Here is a 17172-nt window from a genome sequence, read left to right on the forward strand (position 1 = left end):
CTTTGTGTCCTGTAGTCGTTCCCAGCCCATCCCACCTTTCCAGTGCAGCCCTGGGGCTGAGTGCATTTTCCATCTGTAAATCCACCCTCAAGCATATGCTTTTGACCACACTTTTCAGTAAAGAAGTGCAGGTGGGCCCTTCCTTATCCCTGTGATGGGAATCGCATTTCCCTTGCTGCTTCTGCCATTTGGGATGACTTCATCCTCTTGCTAGAACTCTGCATGCTGCTGTCACAGGAGCACCCTGACCCTGCATGAGGACCTGGAGTAGCTCATCGGGGCCTTTGCAGCTCACTTTTAACAGGAGTAAGGGGGTGGAGAAGCGGGAGATAGGGAAAGTGTAAATTTTAAAAATAGTGACTTTCCAATGTCCATTTAAGGCAGTGGGAGAGGGTGGGCTGAGGCCTGCAAGACTGGTGATTGGGCTGTGTGAGGGTCCCACCATGCCCTGGTGCCAAGGGTAGCTGGGAGGTAGGGAGAGAAAATAAATCACTATTCATGCCCTGAATTTCTGCTCTTCCACCCAGTGAGTCAGGGTGGCCCAGGGCAAGTCAGGACCCAGGGTGCTTCCAGCGGGTTCCCTGCTGCTTCTCACCATCCTCCCCTGCCACTGGTGTGACTGTGCCTGGAATGAAGTTGAGGTCAGGTACCATCCAACTCCTCTTTGCACTGCTCACCAGCTTCCTCTTCACATCCCACCTGAGTGCCTTGTGCTGCTGACTGCATCAGTGAGCAGTAACCCCCAGTGTTCCCCACTGCCGCAGCTCCTGTCCGCCCCCCCCAGAGCAGCCCCTTGCAGCAGGAGCTGTACAAGGAGCCCCAGCAGCCATGAGTGATGTCCTCTCAGCCTGGCAGGACACAGCTGCCAGCTTTTCCACATCTGTTCTGTGCTGGGCACTTCTTGGCAGCTGGAGGACATCCTCTGATGTCTGCAGGTTTGGCTGTGGGGCCACCTAAGCCCTACCAGGATCCCAAGCACCTTTGGCACTGCCAGGCTGGCCCTTGTGGGCAACACTCCCATCATCAGTGCCCTGACTGTGGCCTTGCCCCAGAGACCCAGTGGCTCCAGCTGCACCCCAGGTGTCCCCACTGGGGTGGGCACTAGAGGGACCCTTTACACTGTGTGTGAGGGGCTGGGCTGCAGAGAACCCAGCATCCTCTTTGTGCTGGGCCCTGCTATGGGGTGTCTTGCAGTGTCCCTCTCCCAACACCCTCTGTACCCGGTCTGTGCCTTAGTTCTTCCAATGCAAACCAGTAGTGATTCCATGAATTTGGGGCAGGGACAATACGTCATCCTATGCAGAGACCCTGCAGTGTAAGTGTGCATGTGTGTGTCAAGGTTAATAAGTAATTAAGGTGGTTTGTGATGGAATTCCTGGGCAGTCCACAGGGTCCTGGGGTGCACGGAGCAGCTCTGCTCTTCTCCAATAACCTCATGCTTGGGAGAAACAGCTTTAAATTAAACTGGAATGATGATGATGGTGCAGCTCTGGGCTCCTCACTGCTGGAAGCAGGATCTGGGGGCGATAGCACCCCTCCTCCTTGGAGCCTGGGGGGACACTGGGAGGGAAATCAGGAGTCCTCAGCTGTGTGGGGTGGGGTGCCATGAGGCACATCCCCTGCAGCCTCCCACCCACCCATGTCCCAAGCTTGGGAAGGAACAGGCTCCACCATTTGCATTTATTTCTTTCCAGGACTGACAGAAAGGGTGAGAGGATGAAGATGGGGGTGGGGCTGAGGTGGGTTTATAGGAGCTCAGCCCCCACCCCACAACACAAGGTGGTGGCTGGGGCTACACCAGGCCGTAGTAGCGCCGATAGGCCTCCTGGATTCCAATCTGGTCGGCAAGCTCATCACAGTCAGGGTTGAGCTCACACACCTCACGCTTGGCCTCCAGTGGGTCCCGTGGGGCTCCATAGACACCGCTGGGGACAAATGGGGAACCCAGGGGCTGTTGGGGGGTCCCATGGGAGCTGGAGGCTCCTGGAGAGGAGTTGATCCAGCAAGCCTCCCCTCATCTGGGGGCCGTGACCCCTCAGCCAGGACCAATCCCTACCTGTCATAGGCATAATTCCGCTTCTGTCTCTGCACCACCTCAGCACTGGCACGCCTGGAGACAAAGGCTGCAGGGACAGCGTGGTGGGTTGGGGGGGGTCATGTCCCCCTCTCCCCAAGGTAGTGGGGCTGAGCAGCTGTGGTCACTCACCTTTGGAGCTGGGTGAGTCATTGGTGCTGGCAGAGCTATCAGCAGCTGCAAGTGACACAAAGGGATACCTGGGTGGGCTCACAGAGGCCCCATGTGGGCTTCGCTCTCACCCCACTTCTTTTGGAGCTCAGATCCCTCACTGAGACCCCCAATCTGCTGAAGGATGTCTTGCTCCCTATCTCCCTGTTGCATCCCTATGCCCCCCACCCCAAGGCTCAGCAAATCTTTCCACCTTTTTCTCAGTCCCTTCTCTTCCTCCAAGCCCTTCCCAGGACACAGAATCACCCCCCACTGTCCCCATAAGCCCTGGAACCCCCCATACCTCTGTGGCAGAGGCCAAGAGTGAGCAGGGCCAAGAGGGTGAGCAGGACAAGGGACTTCATGGTGCCTTCCTGTGCTGTGCTGAGTGAAGTTCTGGCTGTCTTTATAGGGTCTTGTGGCCTTGGCAAGGGGGGGCACGGCCCCACCAAGGTTATTTCCAGCACATCCGCCATGGCCGGAGCTGCCGGCAGAGGTGGCAATTGTGGTTTGGGATGAACTTAGTCCCCCTATGCCCAGCCAGAGCCCACAAAGGGAGGGGGCAAAATGGCCCCAGGCCAGGGGAGATTTGTTGGTGGGCCCAGCCCTGCCAGCCTGGCAGCACATAGGCCCCACTGGCACGGGTGATGGGGTGCTGGGGGCTCCTCACTTCACTCCCCAGTCACGCATTACCCTGTCCCGGCTCCCACTGCTGGATCCCAGAATTGTCTTCTGCAACATGGGGAGACTTTCCTGCCAAAATCTGTGGGGTTTTCCTCCATGTGCAGGGAACTTGCCAGCCCCTTTTTGGGGGACCAGTTCATGCTGCTGTCGTGGCAGTCGCACTGTGTCCCTGGAGGAGGGTGAGCAGGTGCCTATCCCTTGGTCTCCACACAGCTCCTCCCTGCCACATGCCATGGGCAGATGCTGCGTGGCCAGGGCAGTCAGAGCCCGTGAATAACATTCTTCTTTCAGAACCTGACCACTTTCTGATCCTATAAATCCCAGCCCTGTCTCAAAAAGCGGAACTGGAGGCTTTGGGGCAGAGGGCGGACAGAACTGCTGAACCAGAGCCTTTGTAAGACAAACCCATAAAGTACAGAGTACGTGGGCCAAGAACGCAGCAGGAGCCAAGCTGGGAACAACAGCCCAAATTCATTGAGATTCCAACACAGCAGAGGGGAAACTGTTGCAGCCACTCTGACGGAGCCTTTAATTGTAAACAGAGGTTGGGGTGTGGTGCAAGCGGCCACTGCTGCTCCCCCGTTTGTCACAGGGCATGGCCTCTCCTTGGAGACCTGACCTCAGTGGCTGCTGGACTCAGAACCTCTCTGTCCTCATCAGGTGCAGGGGGGACTCTCCTCATTCCCTGCCTAGCCCCAAGGAACCTGTTCATGCTGGAGGCACAGGTCACTCCTGGGGCCCTGCCAGGGAGATCCTGGGAGCCCTTGCTTCCCCAGCCCACAAACTTCCGCTGAGGCAGTAACAGACAACTCTGGGTAGGGAAAACCAGTCTGGTTCTAGAAAGTTCCAGAGAAAAACATTAAACCCCTGTGCCACAAAAGCTCACAAAGTGCAGGCAGGGCTGTTCCAACCTCTTCACAGACCCCAAGATACCTCAGGCTGCTGGGAGAGGACCAGGGATAGAAAATAATTTGAAGAACAGAATGAATGGTAACAAACTGGGTGCAGCAGCTGCTGCCACATCTGCAATGGGCAGTGGTTTCAACACATGGAGACTGAATGAACCTGCAAGCACCAGCAAGAGCATTGCCTGTGACCCACCCTCAGTGTACTGCTGAGGGGCTTATGGGCTCCTGGTCTGGGGCTCCAGGCACTAAATTTTGTCTAACACACAACTAAAACAGCTACAAAACCCCAAATGTAGCTTTGGAAACTGGAACCAGGCCTGGTTCAGTACCACAGCACTGAGTGGAGCAGAAGAGAGCACAGACACACTTTGTGACACTCCTTTCGGTCTAAATGAGTAGGAAATAGGGAATTGCCATCCATTTCCAGAGAGCCCAATGGTATTTTTTCTGCACCAAATCTGATCAAACCGTGCCAATTCAGCAGCCATTTAAGTCACTCTGCAGTCTCCAGTGGCCTGATGGGGCGATTCTCAGTTTGGGTTTTGCATGCACCTTGTCCCATCAGTGCTTTGGGATGATGAACTGTCTCAGCAGAGCTTGTGGGACATCATGCGGCCTCACTGGGGCTCCTGGAATGTCATGATGAGTTCTTGTTGCTCCTTACTGATTGCCTGGAAGGAACACAACCCACAGACCTCAGCATGATGCTTCTCCCACCCTGCCACACTCAGGGCGGAATGCAGGCTGAGTGTGTCATACACTGCTGTCCCATGCATGTGCAGAATCCCCTCATCTCCCCCAGAACCACCCCACATCCCACCCACTGCACAAGGAAAAGCACCTGAAACCTCCAGAGAAAATGTCCACAACTAAAGTTTCAGCAAAACTTGGCTGCTGGGGAGGTCTTGGAGAAGTGGAAGGTCTGAAAGTCATTCCAGGCCCCACTGAGCCCCTCTCCAGCAAGTGCTATGAGGATGTTGGTTTGGTTTGGTCTATTTTTACCTGCCAGGCCTGTTGGCGAGCCTGGATCAGCTGCTGCAACTCTGCAATCCTGTTCCTCCCCATTAGCACAGACTCGGCCACCTTCCTGTTCTCTTCCTCCTTCTCCCTGAGAACTCTGCACAGGTGGGAGCGGTGCTTCAGGAGGTAGGGCACCATGGTGCTGCGGATGTCCTCCTCCGGGATCCCGCTGGGCCGCCTGGGCACACAGGAGCACGTGGGGCAGCCAGAGTGCAGTGATTAGTCCCACACAGCCCAGCTGGATGCTGAACAGGTGGGATCAGCTCCCATAGTTTCCTCTGGCACAGGGAATTGAGAACAGCTAAAGCGGGGACCCCAGTGCGGAGCCCCACTGGAGGGAACTCCCAGAGAAGCACAGATTAAACTGATTTTTGTGTGTTTTAGGCCCGGTGTAAAGATACACTGGTAAAGATAGAGCAGCCTTTAGACCCTCCCTAGCAGCATGAGGTCAACAGGGTACCCAAAAATCACCCAGAAACCACCTGCTGCCCTTGTAGGAACATGACCCCCACCCCTGGCCATCCATACCATGCAGGCTCTTCCCGGTCCTTTGCCTCCTCCACGATCTTATCCAGTGAACTAAAGAGTCCCTCCAGATTCCCTTCATTTTTCACCTCCTGGACCTCCTCCTGTGAAGGAAGGACACAAAGTGAATAAACACAGGCACTACTCTGCTTGTGAGCCTTCACCAGTCATAGAATTGGGGAATTGTTTGGGTTCAAAGGGACCTTAAAGCACATCTCGTTCCACCTTCCACTATCCCAGGTTGCTCCAAGCCCTGTTCAACCAGGCCTTAAACTCCTTCAGGGATGGGGCAGCCACAGCTTCTCTGGACAACCTGTGCCAGGGCCTCCCCACCCTCTCGGGGAAGAATTTCTTCCCAATATTCCACCTAACCCTGCCCTCTGGCAGTGGGAAGTCATTTCCCCTTATCCTATCCCTCCATCCCTTATCCAGCGTCCTTCCAGCTTTGTACTGGATGAAGGGCCTACAGCCTGGGAATCACCATCCCTGGGGGTATTTAACAGATGTGTGGATGTGGCACTTAGGGACATGGTGTATTGGTGGTCTTGGCAGTGCTGGGGAAATGCTTGGACTCGACAGTCCTAGTGGTATTTTGCAACCTGAATGATCCTACAGCTTTTTCTGGGGAAGACAGAGCTCTGGACAGCAGCCTCAGCTTTCTGCTTTTGCCATTTAGGAAATGTATTTGCTGCCCTTAGTATCAACCTGTTCAGCACTTTTTCACAGGGCTCTGAAACCCCTTTTCGACACTCCAAGCCCCTCCACAGCCCCCCAGGCACCCGTGTCACTCCCCCGTTCACCTTTATGGACGCCTGTAGCTGGGAGATGAACTGATCGTAAATGCTCCTGGTCAGCTGGGGCTGCAGCTTGTAGAAGCAGCGGTAGCAGTTGACAAACCTCTGGTAGCTGCAAAACCGATTGGGGGGAAGGAGGGCAGGATCAGGACTGGGGTCACGGTGGGGTTGACGTTAGAGTCAGTGATGGGGCCGGGGTTAGGGCCAGGCTCAGAGCCGGGTCAGGGTTAGTTAACGATGGAGCCGGGGTCAGGACCAGGCCCAGAGCAATTCCTGGTGATCCGGGTGGGCCCAGGGTCACGGCAGGGTTGGGACCGGGGTCAGGGGTCCCTCCCCTATCCGCGCGACCCCGCTTCCGCCTCACCTCCCGGCGGCCACCAGCTTCTCCAGGAATGTGTCCACCACGGTCGCGAACACCTGGGCGCGACCCGGCACCGCCGCCGGGGCCGGGCCGTCTCCGCCTTCGGCTGCCCCGCGCTCCGCCAGCTCCGCGCCGCCATCGCCGCCCGCCGCCATGGCGCAGCGCGCGCGCGGCCGCCGCAGCCCATTGGCGGGGGCGCCAGGCCCCGCCCCCACCGGCCGCTAGCGCGGGAAGAGAGCGCGGGAAGAGAGCGAGCGCGGCCCGGGCGGGGCCGGTGCCGCTCGGCGGGGCCCCTCCGACCCGACCGCTCCCGCTTCCAACCCAAAACAACCCACAACAACCGCCGCGAGAAGAATCTGCCGCCTCCCGGCGCGGGGCTGCGCCCGGCCCTGGAGCCAAGCAGCGTGACAAACCATCCTCCACTCCCCGGTCCCCGTAGAAATGCCCCCCCTGCCCCCCAGCGACTGGGGCTCTCGATCGTCTACTGAAATAAAATAATAAAGCCTGACGAATTTAACGAGGAAAGAAGAAGCAAAGTTCAGCTCGGTTAGAGAATAAAAAAAGAGACATTTCCCATGTAGCAGCCAAGCAGAAGCCAGCCCGCCTCCTCTGGGCGGCTCTGGCTCATAGCTGCTTCCACGTGCTCCAGCCGGCTTTCCCTGGCCCCTTCAGCCACTGAGGAGCCTCTCGTCACTGCGTTCTCAGGCACCTCACATCTCTCTCCTAGTCCAAAGGCAGAGTGAATCCCTTTCTGTGACATGACAAAAAGCAGCAGCCTCCCCTGGCGTGGAGAGTCTTGTGCTTTTAAACGCAGGCACCAAACTGAAGGTCTCTCAAGTTTATTAGTTGTCAAGAATGTTGCTGGTTACGAGAGGAACATTAAGTTTGACAGTGTCTCCCCACACTGGTGCTGCCGCCCCTCCATGCCCAGGGACTGGCCCTGCTGCACTTGGCAGAGGTCGATTGATATTTTTCCTGTTAATATTAGTGTTACTGCTGCCTTGCGATTTGGGGTGCTGCTGTTCTGCTTCTCAGAGCAGAATCTGTTATTAGAGCAAGAGCTGACTGCTGTCAACTTTTAAACAATGAACAGGTGACCAGAGCAGGTGCAGAAGGTGCTGCTCCAACAACTCCACCAGTGGCTCCAGCATCCACTGCCCTTCTGAGCACTGCAAGAAACAAAATTGGGATGAAGAGGGCTTTGATGATTCACCCACAGCCCCATCACAGCACTGCACCGTAGAATCAAGCTCTGCCCTTAGCAGAGAAGTCTCTCCCACCTCAGCAGCAGCTTTAGCACTCTCCATTTCCAGCAGATATGTCTGTGGTATGTCCAGTGCCAGCTGGGCAGGGACAATACTGGGATGAAGGGCAGAGACATACTTGGTGAGTCCCGTCGGGAATAGACAGCCCAGCAACAGCCACAGGTCAGCAGGATCAACACCTCAACCAAAATTCCTGGTTTTGGCAGAAGGGGAATGGCAGTGGTGCACTCTGTTGTCTGGAGGTGCATCCTGAACCCCCCCAGATGTGGCTAACAGAGACAAGCACCATGTGTGGGCTGGCAGCATGAAAGGCAAATCTCAACCACCAAGAACAGCAGAGTACAGTCAAACAATCCCTTCCCTGCCCCTCCCCAAAAAGCAGCCTCTTGTTTCATCCCCCTGAAGTTTTCACCTGGTAAAATACAGACCATAGCTCAGGCTTCTGATCCAGCAATTGTGCAAAACATTATTCCTGCCCTTCCCAAACTGGATGAGCAGAATTTAAGCTCATGAAGCGAACCATCACTTCTTATTCAATATGAACATGCCTGTCAGGTTTGAACCGGATCAAAGGCCAGCACAAGGTTTTTCCTTCCCCACCTCCTATCTAATTGTAGCTCAAACCCCATTCAGTTACCATCCAGCTGCCAGCAGCACCACAATCAGACACTTTCAAATGGCATTTCTGGGCTAAAACTATCTAAGGTGGGAAGTGGCAGCAGCCACTTTGAACATGCAGGATTGACATACTGAACAAGGCCACAGGACAACCATTCAGTTCCCCAGAAATCAGAATAAGCTTCCCTAAAATAAAATAAAAAAATTAAATTACAATAGATTAAAAACACAGGCTAGGTGTCAAAACCGCCATCAGCTAATTCCAAACAGCCAGCCCAGCTCCTGACTTGCTATCAGCCAGCTTGCTGTTTGGAGGATGAGAGACAGGGAACATTTTCCAGGAATATACAAAACAAGTATGTAGATCTATTCAAAACACAGTAAATCAGGTCTGAAGGGGTCCCAGGTTATTCTTGTCTCACATCTTCTAGAAATAAATGAAGGTAATTGGAAAGTCACTTGTCTATTTTCTGCTTCCAGCTTCCCCACAGCACAACTGCCACTAGAGACATCCCACCAGAGGGTCCTGCTGCAGGCTGTGAGATTCCTCTCCTTGGAAGTTTGGCAAAGATGAAAATAATTTAAAGAGAATAAACTGGCTTTTTGCTTAAGCCAGTAAGTCTTTAATTTAAAAAAAAAAAAAAAAAATCAATAACTTGCCAGGATGCGGTCACACACCTGGAATGGACTGTCCCAGGCAAACAGCACTGCCAAAGGTCACAGTTTAAGCAAAACCAGCAGCAGACCATTGTATGACACACAAATCTAAAGAGGTGAAGTACAGTTGCTTTTGCATCTGCCTTGTGCTGTGAAACCAGCCAAAGACAAAGGCACAGCAGCTGTGTCGCATCCCAGGCTCTCCCCTGCAACAGTCCAGACTCAGAGGATTCATAGGAAGGTTCTCCTCCACCAGCTGCCTCTACCAGTGCCTTGAGTCCACCAGCTCTGGGCGCAGGCTCAGCTTCTTCAGCGTTTCATACCCCACCACGATGACAATGGTGGAAGGAGTGGCCGAAATGATTCGGGCAGAGAGGCCTTTAGTCAGCCCCCAGGGACCTTCCTCTGCAATAAGCTGTTTGAAGGTGAGAATGATGGAGCTCTTGCCTTCCACCTGCAATACCAGAACAAACATTGAATGAGCTGCCAGACTCCATACTGAGGTGCTCTGGGGCTCTGCTGCAACTGAACACTCTGGAGACAACAGATCAGCCAGTCCAACAGCCTTGATCTGATCTCCAAAACTCCCTGAGGAGGGGAGCAAAAAAAGCACAAAGTTCCAAGGAAGCAGCAAGGAACCTCGCCCTTTCTGAAAAGAAAGCCTGCCTGAGCAGGCCAGGCCAGCACTGCCAGCCTTGCTCCCTGGGCTCCTCTTGTTAGTGTTGAGGGCTAATTAAGCAGCTATTATCCAGGATGAGAGGCCCAGGGAGAGCAGGGAAGCAGCTCACCTGAAACCACAGAGATCAGAGAACGGAGGCTGAACCCCACCCTGCACTGTGCCAAGAACACTGAGCTCTTACCTGGACCCGAGCCCTCACCACATCCATGGGGTTGGTGAGTGTGGAAGCTGTTGCAGCCGCAAGTGGCCCTGATATTGCTTGCAGAAGGAGGTGGGGACAGTCTTTAGGAGTCAAACTTGAAAGCTGTTCTGGGAAAAGGAGAAAGAGGAAAACTTCAGACTTTCAGCGGCCGCTTATAATTTCCTTAACTCCACCCCCTAACTCCAACTGATTTGCAGTGGGCAGAATCCCTGATTTACAGCCTGCCAGCTCCTCCTACAGAATCTTCAAGTGGTGCTTCCTACACCAACCAGAAAACTGGCACAGCACAAGGAGCAAGACTCATCACACTGGTGGCTCCAGGATACTCCCCATGCTTGTCCCACAGCCTCCCATCAGCTGCCACACTGGCTCTCAGGCCTGTGGGGCAAACTGGACACAATGAGCTCCCATGTCTTCCAAACAGGCCATGAAAATACCCACCCTCTTTAGAACGTGGTGGAAGCCTTAAGAGAAGATTTTATTGGAAGGTGTCTGCAGAGATTTGCACAGAAAGCTGTCACTACAGGGCATGCTGCCCAGGAGATACTCTGGTATCCCACTGTGGATCCCTAAGGAAAAAACCACCATGTAGTGCCAGATTTCCTCACTCTGCTCCTGCTGCCTAGCCGATAGGATTTGAATCTCCCACACTCTTATTGGTTGCAGTTGAAGAGAAGACTGTTCAAAAGCCCCATTTTTTTTGAACAATGTGGAAGCCTGTCTGGCGGGAGGGAAGGAAGTAGCTCTGTTCAAGACCTCAAACATTGACTGGAATCAGGGTCAGCAGTGTCCTTTGAACCTGAGGAGGGTTCAGTGACCCCCTGTTGCTGCTCCAGGGATTGGGAAATGCAGGCAAAGCAGAGACATTCATTGACAGCTGGGGTTTATGTTTCTCATGATCTTGATTTCCATGGAGAAGACAGGGAAAGAACAAACACCTGGAAGCTGAGAGCTCTGATCTCTCCGTATCAACTGCCTTGTTCTTACATGCCCTCCTTTGAGCCCTTTGGGCATGAAAATCTAACAGTTAGTACAGTGTGTTTTGGTCTTATAAACTGTCGACATGGAGACTGATGGGAACACTCCTACAAAATACAGACCAACATGCCAAGCTGCCACTGCCATTTAAATGCAGCCCGGATGCAGAACCAATGCTTTCTCTACCTACTAGAACACTGGAAAGCAAACAGGACCTTTGAGACATCTGGATTTTGAAGGACAGGTGACCTCCCAAGATGTACTTTAGGCCCAGCGCAGCAAAACCCAAACTGCTCATTACTACCACCTTTTGGCAGAAATTAGGTAACTAGATGCCTAAAAGCCATGTGCAAAGCTGCACAGCAGAAATCTAAAGGACCATCAGAGGTGGAAATAAACCATAGCTGGCCAATACCTTTAGCCTTTGGAAACAGCCTAAGGAGTACGAGAACATGAGCTAGAAAGAACATTCTACTGAGTGCAGTTTTTAATCACAAGACTCAATGCCAATTTTAAAGTTGACAAAACTGAAGTAACACCTGACAGAAACCCAGGGAAGATTTGGCCCTTGCCTCTGCCTCTTTGGTTTTGCCATGAGATTTGAGGCTGTCAAAGTCCCTTTGCCGTATATGAGATTCCTGAGTCCACATGAACTGAAAGATGAACTACACTTACACGGTGGTTCCAAAACTCTGCCCAACACAAGAGCCTTTCTCACTCCCGTGGAGAAGGTATTTGGGATTAGTGGAAGAGAAAGTTAAAGCAAATGCATAAAGCCCCACTTGCCTAGAACCATCCAGTTTGAAGTCCTATAGCACTTGGACTCCTTGTTCTGCATTGAAACACTGCTGCCCTGTTAAATTTCCACCCAACAGCTGCAGAATTCCGACCAGATACAGCTCCTTAGGACAGATTCTGCTCCCACCCCCAGAAAGACAGCAAATCACGCTGAATCCACAGTGTCAAGAGTTGATCCAAGGGGCTTCTGAGTCTCCTGGGATAAGATACATTTCAAGCCTCCTTTCACTTACCAGCATAGAAGTGGTAGAAGGGCCACCAGACCGCACTGTTGGGAATATAAGTGAGCAGTGAGGCCACATAACCCCTGTAGAAGCCTCTAAAACCGTCAGCCTTGAAAATCTGTACAATGATGTCCTTGGTTTGGCCAAAGACCAGCAGACGCTTGCCATCTTGGTTTCGCACCTTGAACCTGCCCATGCTTTCCCCCTTCCTCTGCATCATGAGGTGCTGGGAGATGACATCGATGGGCACCGTGATGCTCTGGGCCACCAGGGAGGCTGAGCCGCCAGCCACCAGAGACTTCACAGCGTTGTTGTTGTTGTACCGTGACACGTACTTCCGAGTGAGCTCATATGTTGTCACGTAGCACTGTCCCGAGATCAGGGTGAAGGTGTTGACCAAAAAGCCACGGTAGAGCCCAGCCGCCCCTTCTGTCCGCAGGATTTTCACAAAGGCATCGAAAGTCCCATTGTACAGGCTCTTGCCCTTCTGGACCTGCAACCGCGTCCGGATGAGCGTGAAGGGGTAAACGCTCACCCGGATCATCATAGTCATGCAAATCCCAAACACATAGAATTTCCTTTTGTCCAGGTGCTCCCACTCAATGATGGGGATGTTGCGTTTGTCCTCCATGGCTCCTTGGGGTCAGGCAGGAGAGGTCCAGAACTCAAAGGTACAGGGCAGATCCAGACCCAGCCTTCCAGCCTTGACCAACTAGACTGCAAGTGCTGGCACCTGAAATGAGAGACCCCTTGGGTAGAGGACAAAGCCCCGTTCACTACAACCACCCACATCACCTCAGACTTTGCTGACTCTCAGCCCTTGCACAACATTGTGCCAGCTGAGCAGAGGGACTGTGACCTCCAGAGGCAGGGCCCTACCATGTGGCTGATGGTGACACCTGATGTCACCATGACTGTTTTCTGAGCTCCAGCAGCAGCTGGCACACGTGGCAGCTCTCACCACAGCCCAGACTGCTCTGTGGGAAAGGAAAGATCCCACACTTTGGGAAGCAGGCTGAGAGCCAGCAGATGAACACCACTCCAGCAGCACACACACCTTTTAATGGACACGCAAGGTCAGGGATGGCCAACCAAAGCAGCTTCTCCCCAGTCATTCCAGGTCTGTGATGCTCCCAGCTGTCAAGACATCACTTTTCAGTTCCCGGATCTGTACAAAGGAGAAAGTGACAAGTCCTTCTGTGTTCCTAGATTCCCTGCATGAATTAGACAAATTTCTTTGGGCACTTCCATTCCTATCTTCCTAAAGATGGAGGGTGATGAGAAGGTGAAAAGATGAACAACAATGGGAAAACAAGGCAAAACAGCCAGGGAGAGTCTCCACACTGATGACCAAGACCCTGAAAAGAAAGGGTTAAATCACAGCCCAGGATGTCTCTGTTGAGCTGCTTGTCACCTACATGAGCAAAGTTCACCAACACTCCATTGCTGCTCCTGGTCTGATAACCCCCCTTCCACTGCTGGCTGTGCCCAGAGCACCAGGAATGGGGAGGATGAAGAGGGAGGGGCTGGTTTAGCCTCCCCCAGCCCCAATTGCTGCAGCTCATCACCATGTCCCAGCAGGCACCAACTGCTTCTCCACAACCAGGCTCCTGGTACTTTCAGCTGCTGTAATTAGTAAATTAACTTGCTGCATGATTAACCAAGCTTGGCTTAAGGGAACCTATGCACAGGGCCAGGCAACAAGAGAAGGGCATCTCAGAGAATCACCCAACACAACATGGACCACTTCACTGCCTGTAAGGACTTAATTTCTGCATCAAATTAATAAAAACCCTGGGCTCTTTGGGTGGCTGAACTTTTGGGAAAGGCTTGACTGCAGCTGGATCATAACTTGTATTCCGGGTGCTGGCAAATGGGTACTGGAAGCGTGTGGCCAGGCACGAGCTGAACTGCTAAAGAGTAGAGCTAGAGCAAGAAGCAGGTACAGGAACAAGGCAGCCAAAACCTGAGTTTGGAAAACAGATTCTCCAAGTGAGAACTCAAAGGGATGGACAGTCACCACCACACACCGATTTGGGGGCACTTTATATTACCAAGCCACAACATCAGTGCCTAAAAGGAGCTCCAAGGGAGGGGGACTTGGGACAAGGGCCTGGAGTGACGAGACAGGCAGAATGGCTGACCTGATGAGATATTGGGAAGAAATTGTTTCCTGTCAACGTGGTAAGGCCGTGGCACAGGTTGCCCAGAGAAGCTGTGGCTGCTCCATCCCTGGCAGTGTCCAAGGCCAGGCTGGACAGGCCCAGGGAACAACCTGGGATAGTGGAAGGTGTCCCTGCCCACTGCAGGGGGTGGGATGGTATGGGCTTTAAGACCCCTTCCCACCCAAACCAGTCTGTGATTCCTGGAGAAATGTCTCAACACTTCAGAATAAATGAACTCACACAGGCCAGAGACATTCTGTTAGAAACACAGTAACAATACAACCGGAAGTTGTTTACCGCTAGCACAGAGAAGAAATTACAGTTTTGAAACTGTGGCAGATCAGGGGTAGGTGTCCCATTAAGTGAACATTTCATTGCCTGTTGGCCAACAAAATATTTGCTGAACAGGAGCAAACAGCATTACAGGCTACCACAGCTCCTGCAGATGGGCAGAGGAGTTAAAAACACCCAAGGGCACCTGGGTCCAACATCTTTACCATTGTAAAGAGTGACACTTCGCCCTTCCAGGCAGTTGCCTTGGCAGTTAAGGCACAACAAACACCACAGCTTGGCTAAACAAAGCTTGGATTGCTTTAGTTACAATTACAGCCTTACTGGGTTTGCTAATATTGACATGATTTGACACACACAGTTTCCTGCACAGGAATTATCTACACACAGCACCTATGAAAACATGATTTGGTTCTTGTTAGAAGCCCCTCTAGCTTAATATTTCATTAAAAAAAATAAAATAGAGTCCAGCCAATATGATTCCCTCACGAAGCCCGAGGGTTTAGTCCATACTCCAAATTCCTCTGCCATCCAGGGATGGAATTGAGCTCCCCATAAATGAAAGGGCTGCCTGCAAAAAACATTCTCATTACTGCAATATGAAAAACAAAATAATACTAATACTAATAATAATAGTAGTGAAGTATCCTTGAGCTTTAGTTTTATGTGCACATGGGCTTGGGTTTACAATTTCAGCCATAACTTATTGAGGAAACAGCTGTACTTCCTCTGGACTCTCACCAATAACTCCTCTCATTTGTGATCTGAGTTAGACAAAGTCACTTTAACCCCATGGACTGTGAGGCACTCAAAGTCCCTCCTGTGTGGAAGAAGGAAGGGATCCTGGCAGCTCCAGGGATGACCAGTATAGCCACAATTCTTATTTTGCCAACATAAAGTTTTGCTCAGAGCATTTAACCTTCCAGAAATTTAGACCAAGGCCTTGCTCAGGGCAAAGATCCCATCACACTCATTAAGCAACTCTTTGATTATCTTTCAAGTAATTTTAGGGAGACTGATACAAAAGTAATGGCTACATCTAAGAATTGACCTGCCCTTCAAAACAAGGTACAAGAACACCACAGCTCACAGATCTGTGAGCAGCTTCCATGCCAAAACCATCCCTCAGTGGTTCCTTTCTACCATGCACAAAAGAGCATTTCTTGAACTCCTGCCTGGAAACCCAAGCAGAGATACCAAGCAGGGTGTCCCTGCTCCTGCTCTCTCATCTGGGCACAGCCTCAGTCCCCTATATACAGAACTCAACTTAGTATAAATCCCCCCCAGTTTGTCTTTTTAATGCCACCATGTCAGTCTGGTCCCCAAACTGCTCTTTGCTGTAGGTGGAGCTAAAGATGATTCTCTGGCAAACACAGACAGGGCCTTTGTGTGCCCTGGCCAGGGATGGGTCCTGCCCAGCATGCTAATGCCTCAGCACCCGCCTGGGAACCATCCAGAGTCAGCGCTGATGCCTGGCACCTCCTTCAGCAAAGAATCACAAAATAGTCTCAGTTGGACAGGACCCAGAAGGGCCATCGAGTCCAACTCTTGAGTGAACGGCCCATTGGGGGATCGAACCTTGACCTTGGTGTTATTAGCACCATACGTAATTCACCGAGCTAAGCTAATCGACTGTTCATTCCTTAAATTCACCCCGGGGGGAGCAGATACAGACCCGCGAGGGAGTCCTGGCCATTACCCCAGCCCCGCAGAAAACCCGCAGCTCTCCGGAGCAGCTGTGGCTCTGGAACCGATGTGGCAGCGGCACTCTGATGTTGAGGACAACACTTCTCTCCCCAGCACCCTCAGCCCCGCGGGCTGAGCCCCCACACCTTCCTACCCCCTGAGCGAAGCCACCAACTCTGATCCCTGCACCGCAAAAGCTCGGCCGTGCTCTGAGGCCGTGAACAGCGGCAGAGCTCGGTCCGGGATCCGCTCAAGGTCACTGCCGGGCCAGACGCGTCCCCAGCACCGCGGCTCCGTGTCGCGGAGGTGTCCCCACCGTCCCCAAGCCAGCTTCACCCCTGCAGCCCCAGGGGGCTCTGGCCACTTCCCCGTCCACTCCGGAGGAAACTTCGGCCTCTGCCCTGCTGAGGGTCCCTAGATCCTCCAGCTCCTTTCCCGGCAGCCGTTCAAGCCCTGTCTGCCCTGGGAGGCCTCGCCGAGCCCTTCCCAGTCTGCCGCGGGACCCTCCGGCCCCTTCTCCCGGGGTCTTTCAAGGCCAAGTAGGTCTCAAACCAACCCCCTCCCCCATCCCGGCTTACGTGCACCCCTCGCCAGACGCCCCCTCTCCCCCACCTGCCGCCCTCCCGTCCAGCTGCGCGGCCTCCACACCTGCCCAGGCCCCCGCTCAGTCGTCGCCGCCCGCACCGGCGCCGGGCCGGGCCGGGCCGGGCCAACACCGTTAGGCCCTGCCGCGCCGCTGTTGGCCTAGGCCAGGCCTCTCCCCGGCCCGCCGCAGGCCCGGCCCCGGCCCCGGCACCTCCTCACCTCACGCCGGCGGGAGGGACCCCCGTCGACCCCCCGGCCGGCCCGGCCGCACCTCCCCATGGCCGCTCCCCGGCCGGAAGTGACCCGCGGCGTCAGCACCCGAGCGCTGCCGCCATCTTGGGAACGGGCAGAGGCCGCACCGGAAGTGGTCACGCGCTTCCGGCCCGCAGTAAACAGGGCGGCAGGGAGGGGGCGGACGCCTTAAAGGAACCGCGCCGTATTACGGCTCTTAGAGGGCCAGCAGCCGTCAGCGGCCGCCTGCGGGGCCCGTGTGCTGCGTGCTGGAGCG

At 53.7% G+C, this 17172-nt stretch overlaps 3 protein-coding genes across 5 annotated transcripts; all 3 read right to left on the minus strand.

Annotated features, from left to right (window-relative positions):
* Positions 1 to 1666: 1666 nt before the first annotated feature.
* On the minus strand, positions 1667 to 2782 carry BGLAP (bone gamma-carboxyglutamate protein). The gene is made up of 4 exons (XM_023941724.2): positions 2529 to 2782; positions 2207 to 2251; positions 2057 to 2123; positions 1667 to 1925 (listed from the first exon to the last, which is right to left on the minus strand). Exons 1-4 carry the CDS (start codon positions 2698 to 2700, stop codon positions 1793 to 1795), a joined length of 417 nt encoding a protein of 138 aa, XP_023797492.1. The 5' UTR covers positions 2701 to 2782; the 3' UTR covers positions 1667 to 1792.
* A 578-nt stretch (positions 2783 to 3360) lies between these two features.
* On the minus strand, positions 3361 to 6689 carry PMF1 (polyamine modulated factor 1). Its single transcript, XM_023941817.2, has 5 exons — positions 6520 to 6689; positions 6162 to 6267; positions 5365 to 5465; positions 4819 to 5014; positions 3361 to 4487 (listed from the first exon to the last, which is right to left on the minus strand). The coding sequence occupies exons 1-5, from the start codon at positions 6669 to 6671 to the stop codon at positions 4434 to 4436; spliced, it is 609 nt and encodes a 202-aa protein (XP_023797585.2). The 5' UTR covers positions 6672 to 6689; the 3' UTR covers positions 3361 to 4433.
* A 650-nt stretch (positions 6690 to 7339) lies between these two features.
* On the minus strand, positions 7340 to 17063 carry SLC25A44 (solute carrier family 25 member 44). Of its 3 annotated transcripts, none has more exons than XM_086865766.1 (5): positions 16884 to 17063; positions 12995 to 13105; positions 11947 to 12670; positions 9917 to 10044; positions 7340 to 9510 (listed from the first exon to the last, which is right to left on the minus strand). In XM_086865766.1, the coding sequence occupies exons 3-5, from the start codon at positions 12566 to 12568 to the stop codon at positions 9319 to 9321; spliced, it is 942 nt and encodes a 313-aa protein (XP_086721892.1). In that variant the 5' UTR covers positions 12569 to 12670; positions 12995 to 13105; positions 16884 to 17063; the 3' UTR covers positions 7340 to 9318. The 3 variants fall into 3 exon arrangements, with proteins under 3 accessions (XP_086721892.1, XP_086721894.1, XP_086721895.1); XM_086865768.1 differs by lacking the exon at positions 16884 to 17063 and adding an exon at positions 16728 to 16852; XM_086865769.1 differs by lacking the exon at positions 16884 to 17063 and adding an exon at positions 16692 to 16749.
* Positions 17064 to 17172: the final 109 nt, after the last annotated feature.

Source organism: Cyanistes caeruleus, chromosome 30 (genome assembly GCF_971803275.1).
Source record: "Cyanistes caeruleus chromosome 30, bCyaCae1.hap1.1, whole genome shotgun sequence".
Lineage (NCBI taxonomy): Eukaryota > Metazoa > Chordata > Aves > Passeriformes > Paridae > Cyanistes > Cyanistes caeruleus.

What these genes read in the sequence shown, in the direction of transcription:
- SLC25A44 (XM_086865766.1), bottom strand. Translation starts at nt 12,568, where the DNA reads ATGGAGGACAAACGCAACATCCCCATCATTGAGTGGGAGCACCTGGAC. An exon ending in CTTCTACCACTTCTATGCTG is followed by an intron (nt 10,045 to 11,946) that starts GTAAGTGAAAGG and finishes TCCTTTTCCCAG; the next exon opens with AACAGCTTTCAAGTTTGACT. An exon ending in TGGTGAGGGCTCGGGTCCAG is followed by an intron (nt 9,511 to 9,916) that starts GTAAGAGCTCAG and finishes CTGGTATTGCAG; the next exon opens with GTGGAAGGCAAGAGCTCCAT.
- BGLAP (XM_023941724.2), bottom strand. Translation starts at nt 2,700, where the DNA reads ATGGCGGATGTGCTGGAAATAACCTTGGTGGGGCCGTGCCCCCCCTTG. An exon ending in TCTTGGCCTCTGCCACAGAG is followed by an intron (nt 2,252 to 2,528) that starts GTATGGGGGGTT and finishes TGTCACTTGCAG; the next exon opens with CTGCTGATAGCTCTGCCAGC. An exon ending in TGACTCACCCAGCTCCAAAG is followed by an intron (nt 2,124 to 2,206) that starts GTGAGTGACCAC and finishes CTGTCCCTGCAG; the next exon opens with CCTTTGTCTCCAGGCGTGCC.
- PMF1 (XM_023941817.2), bottom strand. Translation starts at nt 6,671, where the DNA reads ATGGCGGCGGGCGGCGATGGCGGCGCGGAGCTGGCGGAGCGCGGGGCA. An exon ending in AGCTACAGGCGTCCATAAAG is followed by an intron (nt 5,466 to 6,161) that starts GTGAACGGGGGA and finishes CTTCCTTCACAG; the next exon opens with GAGGAGGTCCAGGAGGTGAA. An exon ending in CTCGCCAACAGGCCTGGCAG is followed by an intron (nt 4,488 to 4,818) that starts GTAAAAATAGAC and finishes TGTTCCTTCCAG; the next exon opens with GCAATCAGTAAGGAGCAACA.